Source organism: Cavia porcellus, unplaced genomic scaffold (genome assembly GCF_034190915.1).
Source record: "Cavia porcellus strain 051 isolate PalLab524CR breed Dunkin Hartley unplaced genomic scaffold, mCavPor4.1 scaffold_1, whole genome shotgun sequence".
Taxonomy (NCBI): Eukaryota; Metazoa; Chordata; class Mammalia; order Rodentia; family Caviidae; genus Cavia; species Cavia porcellus.
This window is the reverse complement of record NW_026947484.1, coordinates 212,429,200-212,450,577: the sequence shown is the minus strand read 5'-3', so window position 1 is coordinate 212,450,577 and position 21,378 is coordinate 212,429,200. Positions and strand designations below refer to the sequence as shown.

Sequence of the window (21,378 nt, the reverse complement as noted above, 5' to 3'; positions counted from 1 at the left end):
TGGGGGGAAGAGGGGACGCGTGTACCTGACTCAGTGCTGCCTCCAAGGGTTTTATGACAGTCCACAAAAAAGAGTTGGCTCGAAACCCCTGAGTATGTGAAAGTACAGTTTATCTGGTGCTTTTCTGATTGAGTTTGGTGGTGGTTCTGGTTTCCTCATGACCTGCAGTGTTGCTTTGGTTTGATTTTATTTCCCTGGCCCTTGATTTGCTTTGGCAAGTGTCACTGGGTCTTCCTGACCAGGCTTTTCAATGTGGGAAATGCAGCTCTGGGAGTAACTCTGCTTTTTGGAATGCAGAGGATGCTGGTGTAAATGAATGTCCGGTCAGTGTTTTATAGTCAGCTGCCAAAGCCTGCCCTGGCTGTGTGCAGCAGGGGCCAGGGAGGATTTGGTGGCTATACCAGAGCCAGGTGCCTCATGATTCCTCAAGGCTCATTGTGCGTTGTTATTTGCATTTTTGAGCATTGTTGGTCAAGCTATTTCCTAGGTAGGCATGTAAACATATGCATTTATTGAAACCAGCAAAACATTGCATGCTCTTTTCAAGGTCAGTTCATCCCCAGTTCTTATTTCCTGCCCATGTATTCCTTTGCCCCAAATCTGAAACTGAACAGAAAAAGAACATCCCTGAGTGGGTGTGGTTTTCAGGCCGCCAGACCGGCCAAGCACCCTTTGCTCTTCATGGCAACAGCAGTTCATTAGGTAGAGGAAGGAACCATGCAAGGGAGTAGCTTGCCCAAGGCCACATAGCTAGCAAGTCTAACTCAGACTCAGAAGGTCCGAACCTATGAAACACTGCCTAGTTGAAACTTCTAGGAGTCCTGCATTCAGCTGCGCTTCTGCCCACTGTTGCTGTAACTCTGGACAGAGGTGAGCTTCCTTGAGCCTCAGTTTCCTTATCAACAAGCAGGAGGGGGCTGGGGATTTAGTTCAGCGGCATAAGCGCCTGCCATGCAAGCAGGCAGTCGTGAGTTCGATCCCCGGTACCGATAAAAAGGAAAAAGACCAAAAAAAAAAAAAAAAAAAAAAAAAAAAACAAGCAGGAGATGCCGTGTGTCCTGGACTAATGGTGAAAGTCCAGCCAGGGAGTCGAGACTCATGTGGAATGCCATAGGGTTTCTTGTCGGAGGCTGTGGGAGCATCTCAGAGACCTTCTATTGCTGAAAAGGCCAAAGCTGGCAAGGAAGATATGAAGGGAGTGATCCACAGTGGGCTGTGGAGGGGGTAGATCCAACATGGCCCAAGAGGATGACCCTCGTTTAACAACATAGAAGTGCGCGATGGTGAGTCAAGCAGGGATTAAGAGTCAGTGTGGTGCAGGTGATTCTGCTGTGGTTGGCACATCTGAATTTTTAGAGAAGTCTGTGAAAATGGTTTTTTTTTGGGGGGGGCAGCTGCCTGCAAAGTTATACCTTTGTATACTTGTGTACACACACACATATATTTTAAAATTCAGGTAAAAATTCAATCTTTTTGTTATTGTTGTTGGCTGTTGTCCTGGGGACTGAATCCAGGGCCAATATTAGACTACATCCTCACCCCCATCCCATTCATTTTTCATTTCACAACAGGGTGTTGCCAAGTCAGCCAGGCTGGGTTGAATTCATGAGTCTCCTGCTTCAGCCTCCCAAGTAGCTGGGATCCAGGAGTGTGCCATCATGCCCAGCAAGTGTAACCATCTTTAAGTATACAATCCAGTGGCAGTTGGTTCATTCACAGTGTCAGGCACCCACCTCCTCTGTCTAGTTCTAAAATATTTGTGTGAATGTTTAAGAGGTCTGATCCAGACAATGTTGTTTGTGGAGTGTGTTAGGACGTCCTGATTTTGCTTCTGACTGAGAACTCTGCCTCTGTTTCAGATGGCAGATTGCACTTGTCTGCCTTGCAGTGTGTGGTTTAAGTCTACAGATTCCAAAAAGGTTTGTTAGTCATAGCTTAACTCCCCCATGTAGTTTGGCTGCCTCAGTAGGACATGGAGGTCAGAAACACTTCAGGCTTAATCAGAGTGTACAGTTGTCCCTCTGTGTCCTCAGGAGATTGAATCCAGAACCTCTCAGGTACCCCAATCCATGGATGCTCACATCCCTTACATATAGCCTACACACCATCCTCCATATCATCTCTAGATTACATATAATAGCTAACCCAGTATAAATGCTAGTAAATAGTTATTTTCCTGTATTGTTTAGGGACAAGACAAAGTCTATCCATGTTCAATGCAGATGCATATTTGTGTATGTATGAATATTTTCCACTTGCAGTTTGTTAACTCCTTGGAAGCAGAATCCACTAATACAGAGGGCTGACTGTTCACAGTTGCTGGGTCTTAGCTTCGCTGCCGGATTGTGTGTTTGTTCGTGAGCACACTGTAGACAGAGGGCTGAACAAATGGAAGGGCTTTCCTGGTGGAAATGTCAGGCCTGGTACTTAGAGGCGTGCTGACCCTAGAGACAGGAACAGATTGTATGACCAAGCTGTGCATACACACTGATAGCATCAGAGTACACAACACTGACCCACGTACGGGGCACCCTGAAAAATCTATGTGAGCTGCAGCAGTAGGGCTGGGAATAAGTAGTTGCTGAGAGGGGCAGGAGGGGCAACCCCAGCAGAAGAGTCGGGAGCATCTCAGCAGTGTTTCATTCTGCTAGTTCCTGGTATGTGGGCCCACCCAAGCATCAGTGCCCTTGGGAGTGGCAGGGGAAGAATGAAACTCACTGATTGGCTTAAGCATGGGTAAGGCTGCCCAGGACTGAAGGAGGTCGCCCCTGAACGGTATCAGGGTTTTAGAAGATAGCGGAAGTTCACAAATGTTGAAGAGGCAGCCAGCAGTGTCTAGGTAAAATAAACATCAAGCCAATGAAGAAAGGCATGTTAGAAGTAGTGCAGGCACCGAGAAGTGGGGTGTCTCTATGTGAGGCTGTCAGCCTGAGTGTTCATGCTAGAGTGGGTTTGGCGCTCACACTCTGTCCAAGCAGGGGGCCAGACCCATTTGTGCACCGTGGAAAAACTAGCCCCGATCGCAGGAACCTCTTCGATTCCTCACTGAAATTGATCCAGGAATTAGACTGCCACTTGGCAATTCAGTCACTTGATCCACTTTCTCCGTGTTGTTGCTCATGGAGGAAGTGCAGGCCAGTGTCATGCAGGCCTCCTGTGACCTGGTATCAGCTTTATTTTTCTATTCCACCTTCCCACTGTGACGCGCATTTATTCAGCAGATGTTAAGTAAGCAGGTACTATCAGCCAGGCCTTTAAGACCAGGCCCTGCCCTAAGACTAGGCTGTGCTAAGGAGGATACAGATAAGAAAAGAGGCACTTAGAAGACGGGGCTGAAGTGGAGCAGGTGAAGCATGGTGCTTTGGAACTACAGAATGTGAGGATGCTTGATCTGAATTGGGGACTTGAAGGAGATCTGATGGACAAAGCGATTTCTAGGTCAAAACCTGGAAGCAGTTGGTAGGTAAGGACATGTGAGGAGGGAGAGGGGTGAGATGAGTGTGCGTGTTGGGGTTGGGGGGCTGACACTCCGCATGTGCCTGGGGTTGCTACTGAGGACTTGTGGGTCTCTGGCTTAGCCTGATTGGGTGGGTTGTGGTGTCTTTTCTTTCTTTCTTTGTTTTTCAATTTTATTTAAAGAGAAAAAGGAAAAAAAAAAAAAACAGAAAGAGGGTACAAGTAATACAGAATTTAAAAAAAATAAACAGTAAGAAATCACTAGTTAATAGATTACATATTGTCATCTTAGAAATAGTTGTTTGTTATAATTAAACCATATAAAGTGGACATTCAAACAATGAGACTGCAAACAGTTTTGGTCAATGATCCAACAAAAGCTCAGTAATATGGTTATCTATCTTATACACTTAAATATACATGCAGTTATATCTTTTAGAGCACTTTCTTTTCCTCTCTTTTTTACAATAACACACATTTTGGGTTTTATTACTCCCACAGTTTTTACTACTTTTTTTGGAAGAGAATAAAACCAAATTTGACAAAACAAAACAGAGTCAGTCAAATTAAAAGGATGGACACAGTACATGATGTAAAAACAGAATACAAAGTGATCAACAATGGTTACCATAATGCCTCTTGCTATCTTCAAAAGAATTGCCTATATCATCATGTATAATAAAATTTCACAAAACAATACAGAACAAAACCAATAAAACTGAAACATTGGTGACATTACAGGACTTCAAAAGAAGATAATAGTCAAACCAGAATAGGCATCATGGTGAGTCAAAGTAGTTGCCTGTACCTATGGTGTCTTTTCATAATCTTGAAACACAGAATCTTGAGATGTTGTTTGGCCAGAAGTAGGCATCCCATAAAGAGCTGAGTCTAGAAGGCAGAGACAGAGAGCTCCTCTGCCCACCTGCTTGACATCCTGACTCCGCAGGTCTGAAGTCAGATTCAGGTTTCCTCTCTAATGTGATTCACAGGCTTCCTCAAAAGACACTCTCCACCCCGCCACACGAATCAGAGCCTGGATTATTTCTTTGCCTTATGTTCAGCCCGTGACCCAAGCCTGGGTCTACTTCCAGAATAGACCTAGAAGCCACTAGCCGTCTGCTGCTGCCACCTAGTCCTCCATCTCTTGTGCGCCAGATTCCTGTCATAACTTTTATACTCCTGCCCCTCCTCCCGCCCAGCTCCTCTTCCTCAGAACAGCCTGAGTCTCTTCTTTAAAAAGTCAAGTTACATGATTGATTCCCTGGTCTCACCTTTTAATGACATTCCACCTAGCCATCATCCGGGTTTCTCCCAGGGCTTTCCAGGTATGTCAGAATCTTCCTGCCCTGAGGTTTTCACCCTCGCTGTCCTGCACTGGCCTCTTCCCCAGGTCTCAGGTTGGAGGTCGCCCCTCAGTGAGGTCTGTCCTGACTGCTAGACTTTCCTGCCTCTTCGCCTTCAAAGCACCTGTCCCAATTTGCAGTCAGGTTAATTTTGGCCCCAATTTTGTCTGACTTAGTATCTCAACTATATGAAACTCTCCCCTTTTTACTAATCCTCAAATGAAACTTGTAGGTAATACAAGCTCCCTAGATACATCATTTTAAATCAGTAGAATATCCTAGCAGTAATATGAAAGAGAAGCAAAGGAAAAGTAACTCATCATAAAAAAATTTATTTCACTGTGAAATCCCCAAATTCCCAGAGCTGAATATTCAAGCAATTACAGTGAAACAGTCGTCCAATGTACCTGTAGCTATAGATAGAGTTACCACGAGTGTAATGGCCACAAATACTGACAGACATGGTTTTGTTTATGGGTGATTCAAATACTAAAAGTAATATTACCAGTGGTATAGAATTTTTTTTATGGTCCTAAACAACTGGGATATTTCAGACAAAATAAAGCACAGCCTCCTTCTACTTGGATTGAGATTATCCTCCTAGAAAATTTATTAAAATCATGCTTTGTAAAAAACTTTCATGTTCATATATTCAATCAAATCAGTAGATTTATATCATTATAGCTATCTTTTTTTTTTTTTTTTTTTTTTTTTTGGTACCGGGGATTGAACTCATGATCTTGTGCTTGCCAGGCAGGCACTTACGCCACTGAGCTAAATCCCTGGCCCTTGATTTGTATAATTATAAAAGAATTTTACATGCTCTTGAATACCTAGCCAGTATACTCAGCTGTCATGGGGGGTTATGAGGGTCTGATTCAATCTGGTTTTTGTCCCACAATACCAGCAGTGTTTTCCCCTTCAGTTTGACAGTCAGGCACCTCCCACATTTCCAGCGTGTCCCCTAGACACAGCCATGCTGCCTGGCTGAGAGCTACTGCCCACTGCTTGTTACATACAAAGTTGCAGGCCGGCAGGGTCTGCGTCTGGTTTCCACTGGTGTGTGCGTGCACCGTGCTCAGCACCTCACTGCCAGATACCCTTGTTGGCTTAGATGAGTGAATGCATGAATGACTTGTTCCCTCAACTTGAAATCTGTGCCAGGAAGTTAGGGAAGAGTATGCATTGTGGAAGTGTGACCTGCCTTTTACCTCCTCTCTGCGTACCTCAGCTCTGTTTTAGTGAAACAGACTTGTAATTATAGCTCCACACAATGTAGAATTTCAGCTTTGTATTCTTTTGAACCAGGGGAGTCGCCTCGCTGTGCATAAAAGAAACAGTGATGGCTCTGAAGCTGCGGCTTGTCTTTTTTTGGAAAGTCAGACTTGTCTGCGAGAAGAGCTCAAAGCACTTGACCAGCTCTCTTTTCTCTCAACATGTGTCTGTTTATTTACTCTCCCTTCACAGATGGGGAAATGAAGCTTGCCCAAGGGCCATATTTAGCTACAACTTGATCCTGTGCCGGGTGGGGTCAGCTTAGATACAACAGAATCCTGGACTTGAGATTTATCCAGGAGTTGCAACCTCCTCCTATATTAAATCTGTTACTAGAGATGCTCACAGGGTAAAAAGTTGCTTTGAGCCTTTTCAGCTTGAGAGGAAGCAGGGGGCTGGTTCAGGCCCCTGCTTTTAGAGATAAGGAAGTGCTGGTGTGGAGTTGTGGTAGGTTAATGGCAAGGCCGGTCCTCTTTGTATATTTCTTCTCCTTTTCCCTCACCCAACCTGAACAGCAATTAGAGTCAGTTGGGCAGCCAAATGGAGACTAACAATAGAAAAAGCCCAAGATTTGGGGCCCTAGGTCCTAAATAATTGGTAAAATAAGGGGGAGACGGACTCATTGAAAATTGTGTGAAGATAACAGTTGCTGGAAGAAACTAAATCCCGAGAATTGTTTTGAGAGTTAATGATGGCATAGAAGTGTCATTTCACGACTCAAAGGAAGATTCAAAAATATAAGAAGCAAAGACCAGATATGTGAAAAGAGTTTGAAAAGCAGTTACCTCCTTGACATACACAGGACTTAAAGAAATCTTTTTCCTTTCTTTAGTTCAGCAATAGTGGGTGTGGTAGACAAACCCAGTGTACTCATCGCTAATGAGCCTCTAAACAAATTTAGCAAAGTGGCCCCCAAAGAGATTTAATCTAACTTCTTTGAAAAGCAGCTGGTTTTTGGTTTGAGGGGTTAATGTTATTTGTTGTGGTGACAGGGTCAAACTCAGGGCACTTCACACACTATGCAAGTGCCATACCACTGAGTTACTCTCCCAGTTCTGGAGTTATTTTTAAGGAGGTAAAAGGTGGTATTTTTATTTTGCAATGTTAAGTTAAAAAATAAACTCAGAAGTGACAAATGACTACCAAAAAGAACTGAGTTTTCACAACTGATCGCCCAAAACTACTACAGAAATGTTTATGATGTTGTTAGAACACGCGTTCTTCAGGAGCCCGCTTCCGTGCATGTGTCCTCTTGCCTTTGCATAACACCCTTTGAGGGCTGGTGTTTCAAAAGCCAGACCTGGTTCCTATTTTGGGCTCCTTACTAGAAACAGATGTTTCAGATGGAAATTACTACGCTGCCGTAGGAAGCGGCGGAGAGCTGCTGTTTCTTATACCACAAAGCCACCAGCTGTCAGGGTGTTCTTACTTAGTTGTCAGACACTTTATGTATTTCTGAAAGTAATCAGCAGCTGCTTTAGACTTTGGAAGGCTAAGGCTTGCTAATAAAACAATTACTCAATTGTGGTCCCACGTTTTCTCGTTTTAGGTTGTTAGGGAACCTCTCGTAAAGTTTTAGTAAATCACAGTTTCCAAAATCGGAATAACAGCCTAGGTTCTTTGGGAGTGTAGTTCCTCTGGTTTTCAAGCACTTGTCACTGACACCCTCTCATTTCATAAACAGAGAAACTAAGGCTCCAAGAAAAAAGACCACATTGGTTATGTGTGTTCAGATCCTCTCCATTCTGCAAGGCCCAGCTCACATGCCTCTCTTACAAAGTCTTTTCTTAGTGTCCACTAATTACACTTTTAGAGTGTTCCACATTCTGACATTTAATAGCAGGTCTGCATACATCTCATCTGTCTTATTGTGAACTTCCTAAGAGCAAAGACTGTTACCATCTCTCTGCCTATCAGAATTGTTCCTCCCCATTGCTAAGCTGATGCATATTTTCACACCAGCCCACGGTTCCTTCTCTTCTAGTGAGTGGCTTCCTGGTCTACAAAGTTCTAGGAAGGTGCACAGATACCTCACGGGTACTGTTGTTCGTTTGTGCTCATTGCCTTATTTTTAGCACACTAACATCTTACCAGAGAGTTTGGTAAATGTTTGCAGAGTGTCTGATAAATTCTTTGAATCTCAGCTTTCCTTCCTGTCCCTGATGGTCACAGCACTGCGTTGTGTACCTAGTAGGTGCTTACTTTAATGTTTCTTGGATTAGACACTGATCCCTTCATCTGCTTCTGCCTCCACTTTCGTCTCCCCCATTGTCCATGACTTCTTTCTATCTGTATGTCTTAAATTCCCAACTAAACTGTGAGTTCCCGAGCATACAGTTACGCTTCTGAATGTGTGTATGTGAGCATTCTCCATGCAGTATAATCTCAGTGAATCTTTGGTGATGGCTTTCATTTTGTTTATTTTAAATAGACATATGCAAGCATTTTAAACCAAGACCAGTAAAGTGGAGGGGGCATCCACATGATTGGACAAGAATAGTGAAGCAGAGAGGCTTGCAGTGTTGTGGGCTGAATCAGACATCAGCAGGTGATCTGTCTGCAGTACATCTGCTGTGTGTCCCTGTTTCTCCTGAAAATCTTGTTTCCTCTCAGGCACACCCCCACCCCCTTTTTGAGACAGGGTCTCACTTTGTAATGTAGGCTGTCCTTAAACTCACTGTGTAGCCAGGCTGGCCTCGAACTCACAGTGATCCTCCTGCCTCGGCCTCCCAAGTGCTGGGATTATGGCTGTGTGTCACAATGCCCAGCTTCAAGCATATTCCTTTGGTCTCTTATTCGTAATTTCTGTCAGGTAGTAAGTGTGGGATAATTTTAAGGATTATGTTGTCACAGATCGAGAATTCTTGACAGCAGTGGAGAGTCTAATCACTAAGCTACCAGAACATGCTTTAAAAATTGACAACTCTGCTACCTGGCGAATTGATGCAAAGTAAAGGATTTATTAGGCAGTCCAAGATCCTTTGACCAAACTCAACATTTTTTATGGGTTTGATGTCAGATAATTGTCCATAATATACTTTTCTACAGTCTTGAGAATGTTCTAGTTAAATGTTTAAATTCCTACCTTTAAAATTAGATCTAAAATATATAATTGGTTTGTTAATTAGGAGGATATTGGAGAGTTGGCTGGGAGAAGTGCTGACTTTGATAAGTGGTCATTTAAAATAAGGGCAGTTGTACTACATTTAACTTTCTCTGTGTTGTCATATTTAAAATACATGCTTGTGATGACAGAATCTGCAGATTTTCACCTATTTATTCCCAAATCCAATTTTCCACATTAAGTGAACTCAAGATATGGTGCAGAGGGCATAAATAGTTTTATATGATTCCAGGTACAGTGTGCACAAGGGATAATTTATTTTTTCAACTTGCTATCTATTATTAGACTTCTAATTACTTAGGCTGGATGGAAGCGGAAAGGTCTCATTCTTATAATAACTGCCAATTATTTAGCCAGAGATGACAGGCAGAAGGAATTCATTTTAGGAAGCTTGGATTTGTGAAGTAACATTTCCTTCGAAAGCGTTCTAAGCCTATTTGCTTTGTTGTTTGTTTGTTTGTTTTATAACCTCAGTTTCCCACATTTAGCTATTCTAACAGCATCTGCAGTGCCTAGAAATGATTCAGTCTAGCGCCCTTATTTGTACTTGTGTCCCTCACTGAAGAAAATCAGAATTCACGGTGCTTATAAAAGGAATCCGTAGAGCAGATTTATATTCTGTGGAATATTTTGATTAATATCCAGCATTTCTAGTGAACTGTCAGTTTACCTACTTTACACTTCTTGTCATAGCCCCAAAGAGAAAGTATATGATGCTGTTTCCCTGATGAGGTAAACTGGCTTGAAAAGTAAAATTTTCATTACAGTATCTAACTTGGCATTCTTGAAGTCTTCCTTCATTCTCTTGTAAAGTAGTCTTACGGCTGTTCAATTCCAAAATGACTAATTTCTAGAGGGATATCATTCTCTTTTTATAATCCTGAAAATTAATACTGCTCTCAAGAGACCTCAGTTTATGCATTGTGTTGAGAATGCAGAAAATTTGTATTTCTCATCGAAGATGTTGCTTTCATTGTGGTTGGAGGGAAATACAAAGCCAGGGATGTGTGGGACTCTTGGGATTTTGCTTGGGTGTGCATGGCATGGAGAATTCATGTTAAAGCACTGGATGGCGTTTCTCATGTGCTAGGTGCAATGCTGAGTGCTTTAGATGCATTGTTTTATTTATTCCTCAGAATTCTCTAGAATAGCATCTGGTTCTATTTCTGTAAACACTGGAAACCTAAATCTGGATGAGTGTGTTTTAATGAGAACACCCCATTCCCAGACATGCCAAATACAGGTTTTCTCAGAAGAATAGAGCCGCTGGGTGAGATGCTGAGGTCAAATACTGTTTGATTCTCCGATGGACTTGCAGTTTGAAACAGGGAGTAAATTGTGGAAACCATGTTTAATGCACTTGATTACACTACCTAATGCTCAAACTGAGTTTTCAAAGCATGTATTTTTGATCATAGTCCTGCTGGAGTGTAACATGTTCCATAGGTACTCTACCTAATTTCCTTGTTAGTTTCATTTGTTTGTTTGTTTTGAGATAAGGTCTTACTGTGTAATCCAGAACTCTCTATGTAACCCAGGCTGGCCTCAACCTTGTGTGATCTTCCTGCTTTGACCTCCCAAGTGCTGGGGTTATTGGCACACCCAGTTATTTCCTCAGTTTCTTAATACTAGGGCATAGTTTGAGTTAAAATGAAATTCAGGCCTTCACTTTTAAAAATAGAGGGTATAGACTGGGCATGGTGGTGCACTCTTGTAAATCACAGCACCTAAGGGGCTGAGGCAGGAGGATCACTGTGAGTTTGAGGCCAGCTTAGGCCATGTAGTGAATTTGAGGCCAGCCTGCACTATACATAGTGAGACTTTGTCTCAAAAAAACAAAAATAAAAGATGGGGGGGTCCCCTTTGTCCTGATATATCATTGCCTAAGAGATCTTTGAGTGTGCATGCCTGGAGTATAGGAGCGCCCTTTGAAAGCACTGCAGTAAAATGGAAGAGTTAACTTCCAGAGTCAAGAGTCTGAGATGTTATTACTGTCGACTTGTGTCCCTAGGTTCCAGGCCTGTGGATTCTATCGGTTGTGGACTGAAAATATTTGAGGGGAAAATGGATGTTTACTGAACCTGTGTGGGCCTTTCCCTCATCGTTTCCTAAGCAGTACAGCTGATAACCGTTTATACTCTACTAGGTGCTCTAAGTAATCTAGAGAGATGATTGAAAGTGTACAGGGAGTGTGTGGTGGTTCTGTGCATACGCTGCGCTGTTTGGCCTAAGAAATTTGGGCAGCTGTGGATTTTGATAGCTGCAGGGTTCTAGAACCAACCTCCAAGATACTGAGGGGTAGCTCTATGCTTGAGCTGAAAATTATATTAAGAAAAATGGCAAAAGATGACATGAAAGTTGTTCGGTGGAAGAAATAGGACCATCGGCAGTCTGAGTGGAAGATGTTTTTAATATTCCTAGCCCCACATTTGTGCTGTTCTGACAGCGAAGTGAGTTACTGAAGAGGGGAGGAGACCAAGGCCCACAACAAAGTGTCCTTGAAACCAGATGCAGAGTAGCCAGTGACAAATGTTTTGTCCAAATGGAAAGGACGAGGGTGAGGAAAGGGGGAAAGGAAGGAAGAGAAAAGGGGAGAAAACTGACTTACAAAGGGGGTAAAATGGAAATAAAACTTCGTAAACTGTAGGGAGGTGAAGAGGGCTTTAAGGGAGGAGAGGAGATTGGGAAAAACCAATCAAAATATATCACGTACAGGTACAAATTCCCTATGGTAGATATGACCATTATGTATGCCTAAAATATACCAATAAACTTAGTTATATTAAAAAATTAGTAAAGCTAATATTCTACTTTAAAAGAACTGGAATCCTGGCTTTGTTCCCTCACTAGAATGTGAATGAGCAGAATTTGGTGTCACTGAGAGTAGTCCAGGCAGAAGAGCACTTTACTACCTTTTGTGACAGAGACTAAAACATCCATCGGGAGGATCACAGACCAGCAGCAGCTGAAGAGAGTTCAGCAGTCCAGCGTGCCCTGATTTGGAGAGGTTTCCGAGACAGACCGGACAGGGGAGGTGCAGGGCATGCGCTGCACAGTCTTGTTGTGTCCAGATGTATGAATATGTACAGCTTCAGGTGGACACGTGCATAGAAAAGACTGGAGCCGACTACGTAACATAAAAACATGTGGGAAGGGAGATAGAGGTTGGGGAGAAAAAGGAGGTTTCTGTGAATTTGCTCCAGATGTTTCTATCTTTGAATTTATACACATATGGGGGAGAGGGGATGTTTTTAAAAACTGTAGAAAACAGGGGAAGCAAAAACTGGGGGTCTCAGTGAGCTATGAAGTGTGACCAAAAAGTATGGTGAATGTTTTAAAAAAAAAAATTTTATTGGTACCAGGGATCGAACTCACGACCTCACGCTTAGCAAGCAGTTGCTTATGCTGCTGAGCTAAAACCCTGGCTCTAATGAAAAAAATGTTTAACACTAAAAGGCACATTGCATTCAACCTCCTCTGACTGCTTCCATGCAGAGCACACTTACCCTGTTGTCCTTGTCACTTTGTGGAGCAGTGTAGAGGTCCTCTTTTGTGTCTTCTCCTGACTGCCTGGATTTCCTGAATTGATAACTGAATGTTTATATCAGTTTCTGTCAGGGACACTGTGATGCATCTGCATCACCGTATTCATTGGATCTGCCACTGGCATAAGCCCCTGTTTCGCAAGTGTGAGGTTGTGAGTTTGATCCCTGGTGCTGAAAAAATAAAACAGAAGTATTTTATTGGCAACTAATAGCAACGCATCTTTTACTGTGATAATATTTGTTACAATTTAAACCACTGTATGTTATGGTCACATCTTGAGTATAGTTAAGAGCGTAGACCGGAATAAACCCTGCAGGGCTGAAGCCCAGTTCTTATATGTCCAGCTGCTCACCCACATACATAGTTCTCACCTTCTGTGCCTCCATGTACTCAAAAGGAAAACAGGTTCCTGGTATTTGTGTTCTTAGGAGGATTAAGTGGTCCCTGAGGGAACATAATGATCAATACTTGACAAATAAAAAACATTTATATATTGTTATAATACTTAGTATCTAGCTTTCCTCAGTTCTTTGTGCAGACTTTTTAGTTAAAAATGTTTCCAATGAATGCTTTGGTAATCACGAGGTACTTCTTAAGTTTTCCTTGAATTTATTAATGAAACTCATTTTTCCTGGTGTTCAGAATTTTGAAAAAATTAACAAAAACAAATGGAATTATCTTGTTTTATGGAGAGTGCCGTACATTTTGGTTGTGGGATACTCCTGAATTTATCTCTTTGATCATGTGGTGTAAGGTACATATTATAAATCAGTGTAAATATAGATAATGAGGTTTTTCTTTTTGTCTCAGGAAGACTATGATCGTCTGAGGCCTTTATCCTACCCAATGACTGATGTCTTCCTCATCTGCTTCTCCGTGGTCAATCCAGCCTCATTTCAAAATGTGAAAGAGGAGTGGGTACCAGAACTGAAGGAATATGCACCAAACGTACCCTTTTTATTAATAGGAACTCAGGTACATCTGCCTTGATTTTACCAAGCGAAGCATAAGTTCTATCGCCAGTGGTTGGGGATTACTTCAGACCCATGGTCCCAACGTTAGCAAATGATGTGTTTGAATCCAGGTGCAGCTTAATAAGTTCTGTCGTATTTTTGGGGAAAAAAAATTAGTGTCAAAATAGAGCACTTATGTTAGTAGCTTTAAAAAAACTTAATTTAATAAATAAAATTTTTATTTTATTTTAGTAACTGGGGACTCATGGGATGACATGCTTTGATTTCTCTTTAAAGAGTTGTAATGTCATGGGACACTATTGACCTTTCTTAATTAGATTGATCTCCGAGATGACCCCAAAACTTTAGCAAGACTGAATGATATGAAAGAAAAACCTATATGTATGGAACAAGGACAGAAACTTGCAAAAGAGGTAATGGAACATTTGCAGAATTGAAAAATAAATGTAAGATAATAGTGAAGCAAACAGTTGTGTATTTACTGTACGCCGTGCACTGTGCTGAGTGCTTTACATGCATCGTCTTGTTTAATCCTTACCCAGCCCTGTGAGGCAGATCTTTTTACCTTGTCATAGAGAAGAGAAAATGAAGGCTTGGGGACATTGCCTAAGGTCCTGCAGTGATAAGGGGCAGAGTTGGGGTTCAGTCCAAAGCTGGGCTCATCTACCAGTGCCACACTGTTAACAGTATTTTCTTAAAAGTTATGTATGGATAGAGTGTCAGTAACAGATGCTGACTTGAATTCTTTTTTAAATACTTAAATATTTGTACTGTGCCAAATCAGACTCATGGAATTAGGTTGTAGAGTAACATAGGAAGGCAACTTAAAAACAGAAAATTATGGCTAGGTTTCTAAAAAAATATGAAACAGTACCTAATACCTTTTAATGTATATTCTTCTTTACCCTGAAGCTAGATTTACTTTTTCTCTATTTGGCCCTAACATTATTGGATTATATTTTTATTTATTTATTGGTATCAGGAATCAAACTCAGGACCTTGTGCTTGCCAGGCAGGTGCTTAAGCCTCTGAGCCATATCACTGGGCAGTTGGAATATATTTTTAAATGTTACATGTTTTATAGGATTTTTGGAAATAGAACTTAATAAGGTCTTTTAAATGTACTACATATTAGGAGACCGAAGGAAAAACAAAGACATTTTCTTTAGGGCAGTTTTTACCAAAGCAAAACATGAAAGTTTCGCTAACAAATCACTTGAGGAATTTGTTGTATTCGATTTGTTATCTTAGGAAGGGAAGGAATTTCTAAATATGATAAAGGTGAATGTCATAAATGAAGATACTGATGATTTAACCATACATAATTTTGATACATCAAATGCCAGAAATATACTGAAAGTCATACAACAAATGATATACATGACAGAAAAGTGAGTTAGTATCCTTATTATAATGCAAGCCTGCATAAATGAATTAACTGGAAAAAGACCTATGCCCCAATAGAAAAATGGGTTGAGAACAGATTGTATTAAAGATAGGAATTCACACCCATTTAAGGTCATTCACACCTATTTAAGGTCATTCAGTTTCCACATATAAAGTTGGAAAAAATTGAAAATTAATTACACCTACGGTTCCAGGGCTGCAAGGATATAGGCATTCCATAACATGCAGAAGCCTTCAGATCACACTCACCTTGGATGTAAAGTGATTCCTTATGCAGCCATGTATCCTAAGCAAAGTGTTAGGTCATTGGTTGAAGACTGAAGGGGTAAGTTTTTGGGATGTATTGCACAGGGTGATGAGACTAGTTAACAAGAGCACCCTGCCGGTGTTGTCACCACCAAAATGGTAAATGTTTGACATGATGGCCGTGTTAGTTTGATTTAACCATTCAACACCATGTACATGTCACTTTGTACCCAGTAACTGTATAGTTACAAGTTTACAATGAAGGTATTGGGGATGTGCTTCCAAGAGATGGCTACAGAGAGGTTGCGTTGTTCATAATGATCAAAAAAACCTGCATCTACTAAAAATTCACACTGAGAATCTATTTGAAATATCCATATTTATTACACAGTTTAAGGAAAAAGGAGTTGCAGAATCATACGGCCCTCGGCTGTTGGCAGCATGCGGCACAGTTGGTTACGTTTTATTCTGTTCTGGTGGTGCTGAGGCTGCACCCAGGGCCATCACACATGCTAGGCACTTTGCTCACATGGCTTCCTGAGCACCCTTTCCTGGTTCTTCTCCCGCCTCACTGGCCCCTCTGCCATCTCTTCATCTCCGTCGCCCCTGAATGTTGGAGGGCCCCAGGCCTCAGCCATCCCCACTCCTGAGGCCTCGGGAGCCTCTTCCCATCTTGTTTCTTGAACAGTTTCCCAAATGTGCATCTCCAGCCTGACCTTTTCCCATAAACTCTGGATGCTCTGTCTAGTTGTTCACTTAACAAGTCTGTCCGGATGGCTGAACATTTCTGAATTAACGTGTGCAGAGTACCTGATTTGAGCCTCCAAGCCTGCCCTTGTCTTCAGGTCAGAAAGCCTGAAGTCATATGTACCCTGCTCTTTCTCCCATCTCACACATTTAACCTTTCAGCAGAACAGACTGAGACGCTACACGCTTCCCTCTCAGCCTCTCCTCTTGACCTCTGACCTGGAATACCGGAATGGCTTTGCACTCACCTTTCTGCTGTCTCTGCTCCATGATAATCTGTTCTTAACACAGCAAGGAATGAGTTTTAAAATACAGGGTTGGTCAGGTCATTGGTCTGCCTGGAACCCTCTGGTTGGTCCCCACCACACTCAGAGTGCAAGCCAGCCCCTTGCCAGCAGCCCGAGGCGGTGCTCCCTCTTTGCTCCAGCCCTAGCTGCCTCACTCTGCCTCTGAGCTGCCTCAGGGCCTTGGTACCTTGTTGCTTCCTCTGCCTGGACTGTTCTCTACCTGTCCATTATTCATTCTTCAACCCGTCAGGTCTCTGCGTACCCACCGCCTCCATGTGACCCCCACCTGATCATCCATCCGCACTCCCTGCTTTTCTCCCTTCCCATTTTTCCCCACAGCACACACTGCCTTTCAGCATTGTGCTTCTGTACTCACTAGTGCTTAGCTGGGCTTCTCCCTCTAAGATGCAATGAGTTTCATAGGAGTAGTGTGGAGAATGAATTTCGTTCTCTGCTATGCACTTAACTGTCAGTGGAGGAACAAACAGGTCCCTTCTACATAGAGTCCAGTTAGTATGGCCTTAAGGCTGCCTCCCTGACCCCATGTTTCCCACCCTGAGCTCACTCTCTTCTGCCACACTGATGTCTTTTTGTTTCCTTGATTGCCGCAGACATGTTCCCACCTCAGGTATTTGCATGTAGGATCCTTGTTAGAGCCCGCCCCCTTGACCTTCACTGCTCAGCTTGACCTGTTGTCAACCCTTTCCTGACCACTGCTACCACCACCAGCCTCTGTGCCCTGTCACTTTTTCTCCCTAGCATGTGTACCATCTGGTCCAGCGTCCTCTGCATGCCTGTCCCCTGTAAGATACAGCAGATGTGGTCAAGTTCGCTGGTATTTCTCCAGCATCCAAACAATGAGTGCAGTAGGTACTCAACAAATATTTGATGAATGAAAGAATATTTTATAAAGTCTAGGAAAAATACTAGTATTTTAACAGTAGGCTACTGATGGGCATAAGAATATGGATGATGTTTCTTTTGCATACCTGTGTTTTGTAATGTGTGTGTGTTCTAATGTGATGTCATACTGATTATGTAAAGGATTTTATATATTTGTGATTTTATTTTTCTCCCTCCCAGATAGGAGCATGCTGCTATGTGGAATGTTCAGCTTTAACCCAGAAGGGATTGAAGACTGTTTTTGATGAGGCTATCATAGCCATTTTAACTCCAAAGAAACATACAGTTAAAAAAAGAATAGGATCAAGATGTATAAACTGTTGTTTAATTACGTGAAGAACGTCTTCAGTGGCCAAGAAAACTGTCCGTTTCTCTCAGAAAGCATATGAAATGCTACAGCGATACCCGACCTCTTGCAATGAAGCAGTTTAAAACTTGAAAGAAAACAAAAAACCTGTCCTCAGAATTCTATAAAGTTCATTAAGAATGTTCCTTACAGGTCTAAAAAGCAGCAAACAGAATCTGAAGCCACAATCTATTATAAATACTTTATTTCAATTAGAAGGTACAATCTCTCAGGGTTTTCATAGTTTAAAAAGCTACAATCACATCATGTTGAAACTACATTAAAAACAACAACAAAAGACCAGTGCTGTAAATGGAACTGCTTGGCTTTGACCATACATTTCTGCACAGCCCTTATGGAATCTGCACAAAGAATTATTATCTCCTCCTTTTGCTCCAGTTAATTGTTCTTGTATGTAAGTTGCTTTCTATTCCAGTATATCCAGAGTGGTGAAATAACAAGGCCAGCCACGTAGCCAAAGGTCGCTCCAAGCGTACAGGAGATGGGCCATACCTGAGGAGAGAACGTATGAGATCAAAAGCGAACAAACGTTTATTATTACCTGAGCACAAGTTAAATGTAACCTAAATATTTCTATATTAAAGCATAATGTGCTTTCTTAAAGAATGCCAGAAGTGTAATCAGGTCATAACTGCATTTATCATCAACACTAAAAAGTACACATTTTAGTTAATGTGCATTAAACTATAACAAGGCTTCTGACAATTGTAGATTTAGTTTGATGCTCCCCAAATTGCATGAGATACATACTAAAATTACAAATTAAATTTTTGGGTCAGACTTTGCCATAATCACGGACTCGATTTAGCTCTCTGAACTAGCTGGTAAATTTTTTTAAATTCCCACATTGGCTGTGTACATCAAAAGACATGAGAAGTGTGTATGCTGACTGAAACACAAGAAAACTTAGACACAAGACCTAGGACCTGAGCATGCTACATGGAATTTAAAACACAGCAGCTACTTCTGTAATAAAACTGTTGTCACCTTTCAGATACAGATACTGCAACCATAGCAGAAGTTACAGAACCATAATTTATGTACACACCTAGAATATAAGTTAAACAGAATACCATGGCTTCTAAATACCTATTCTCCTCAGTTGTATTACATTTCACAATATACCATTAAGCAGACATTTTTATTTAGTTCATGAGCAGTATGTATTTGTCCTGAGGTGAAAGGCTCTGCTTAAAAAGGAAAAAAAAAAATTGGAAAGAAACTTCTCATGTTCATCTGTAAAGCTTATGTGTTATATTAGAGCCATTTCTAATCATCATCTGAGGAACAGGCCTTAGCACTATGTTAGAGGTGAACCTTTTTAAATAACCGATCCTATTAACTAATTTACCTTCTTTGTTTGGTCTGCTATGGATCTTCCGTGTTCCAAAAGCCACACAACAGAAAGTAGCGTTAGACAAAGTGTGAATCACCTAATGCAGTTTTGAGATGCATAACCTAATCCATAGTTCCCCCAGCCTTCCCTACATTTCAACTTGCTGTTGCCTAAATTACGATTTGTCTTTGGTAGGTTTCTGTTTATTTTTATGATTTGTACTTACAGCTGTATGTATTGCACAGATTGGGTAATGGAACACTAAACATTTATACTTGAAAATGACCGCCTTAAATGCTTATATCAGTCACAAATCTAGAATGTACTGTCTTCGTGAGCTTTGTAGAGATTTTTAAAAATACAAGCATCATCTTCCCCATTGAAGAATGGAGAGTCTACTGGATAACTGGTCAGAAGCTTTCTCTCAGAACTGGACGTTGGATATCTTCCTTCTCAAGAATGGTGGTTCACACTATCATGGCCTTATGTATGCTCAAATGAAATCTTCTGTAACTTTCTCATTTAGTTTTGGTCTATTTTTAGATAGAATTTGAGGAATTGTATAAATCAATTAACATACTATTCTGAGTTGTCCAACACATGATATAAAGGAATTAAGACAGTAAAGTATTATACATTTCCTAGTTGCCTTTGGGAATTTGATGGGGATTTTTTTTTCCTAATTTACCTCCTTGAAACCCTTTACACTTGGTTTTCTAGGCAATGAAAATTTTGTATCTAGAATTTATCCTGCTATAAGAGATGGATTAGGGAATCTGGAAACACAAACTGGTGTCAGCTGCTTCTAGACTGGGCCTGTTTCCTCGCCGTAAAATTCGGGAGGTAGAAGAGATGATCTCCAGTGTCTCTCCCATCTACCAGTTCTTAGTGTCCTCTTTCTTGTTCTCAATAATCACTGTTGGACAGCACTTTCTCCAGATGGTAAGGACCATGCATACAGACTTTCAGAACTCTTAAGTGAAGATGATTGGATCGTCTGAACCTGAGGTGCCTTAGGTGCTCTACTGACCTTGCTGGGGTTTGGAGTTTCCCATTGCTTATTCAGAGCTTTTTAATTGCTTTAGTTATTTAATGTTTCTTTTTGCAAATCCTTCCTGCCACTTAAACTAAAAACCAAAGATTTGTTTTCTATTCATAAGCAGATTGTAGAAAAATTGCCTTATTTTCAGAGACATGTTTTTCATTAAAGGCTTAGGTTTTAATAGCAATTCAGATGAATCTCTGGAGTGACTTTCAAACTAGTGAAGTATCTGAGAAATAAAACACACTTCAAGATTACTTTATGAATTTTGCTAGTGGATGCAAATACACTGCTTCTAATAAGGTCACCTATGAAAGAAAAGAGATTTGTAGTTAATCCATTTTTTGCATATAGTAGATTAGTTCTGAAGTTCTTAAAAATAATTTTAGGAACTTCCTGAAGTCATATTTAATACTTGGCTAATTTACATCCTTATTTTATCTCTATAGGTACATTTTATGTTACCCATGTTGAAAAGTATCTCCAGTAAGTAGAGCTTGAATTAATGGTGTTTGTCATGAATTCTTAGTTACTTTAGAGACTGCTTCCGTTGGATTTTTAATTATTTTATTTTAAGTACCAAATTAAATACTGGTTTGTTGGCTGTTGCTAAAGTGATTGTTACTTTAACAGTGTCCCTTCTTAACACATGGGGTTACGAATAAAATGATATGCATAGTTTACTATCTATGTACAGTACTGAACTTCTTACCTCAGTAGTCTTTACTGAACTCACTATGAGAACATTTGGGAGGACATGGTGGTTCCTTTGTGTCCTCTGCCATGGGACCTCGCATCCTTGGCAGGGCAGGAGCACTTGCACTCTGCTGAAAAGCTCTGGTCAGGGCGCAGGAAAAACATTCATCCCTCACGGGTCCTGGCCAGATTCAAGTTTGGGGTACTCAATTCTATGTTCATCTGTGTAATTTCACAATGGTTTTTTGCTCTCAAACATACACAGAGACATTCACATAAATTCTTTAAACTGCTGCTATACTTCGCCTCCAACAGAATGCTGGAGTTTAAAGGTTTTGCCGAACTAGAAGTTAAGGCCTGGAACGCTGGTGATTATTAGTTAAATCTCAAGAACTCCACGTCACAGTCAGCAAAATAAACGTTCATTGGCCTTGTACGTAACAAAGTAGCTGCTTGACGTGCCCGAAATAAACACTCCTTAATTGTGAACACAGCCCTTTTTAAAAAGTTTCCTCATCTAAGCACAATCTTCCTGATTTCCTAGACCAACACAGAGGACTAGGAAAAAGGGGTAGTGATGGGAGGTTGCCCAACAACCATTGCTAAGCAAGTTCTGACTTTCTTAT

General features: G+C 41.3%; 2 protein-coding genes across 5 annotated transcripts in view; one reads left to right on the top strand and one right to left on the bottom strand.

Moving 5' to 3' along the window:
• Rhoq (ras homolog family member Q) overlaps window positions 1–20,739 on the top strand; it is a 37,352-nt gene extending 16,613 nt beyond the window's left edge. Inside the window, exons 3-5 of one of the 2 annotated variants that reach the window (XM_003472932.5) lie at window positions 13,558–13,722; window positions 14,039–14,134; window positions 17,492–20,739. In XM_003472932.5, the coding sequence (XP_003472980.2) occupies window positions 13,558–13,722; window positions 14,039–14,134; window positions 17,492–17,647 (417 nt within the window). In that variant the 3' untranslated portion in view covers window positions 17,648–20,739. The remainder of the gene's footprint in view (window positions 1–13,557; window positions 13,723–14,038; window positions 14,135–17,491) is intronic. The other variant, XM_063229090.1, reaches the window with a different exon arrangement.
• Window positions 17,846–21,378, bottom strand: part of Pigf (phosphatidylinositol glycan anchor biosynthesis class F) — a 31,077-nt gene continuing 27,544 nt past the window's right edge. For 2 of the 3 annotated variants that reach the window (XM_003473067.5, XM_013155780.3), the window contains exon 6: window positions 17,846–18,170. In XM_003473067.5, coding sequence (XP_003473115.1) covers window positions 18,057–18,170 — 114 coding nt within the window. In that variant the 3' untranslated portion in view covers window positions 17,846–18,056. The remainder of the gene's footprint in view (window positions 18,171–21,378) is intronic. The other variant, XM_063229085.1, reaches the window with a different exon arrangement.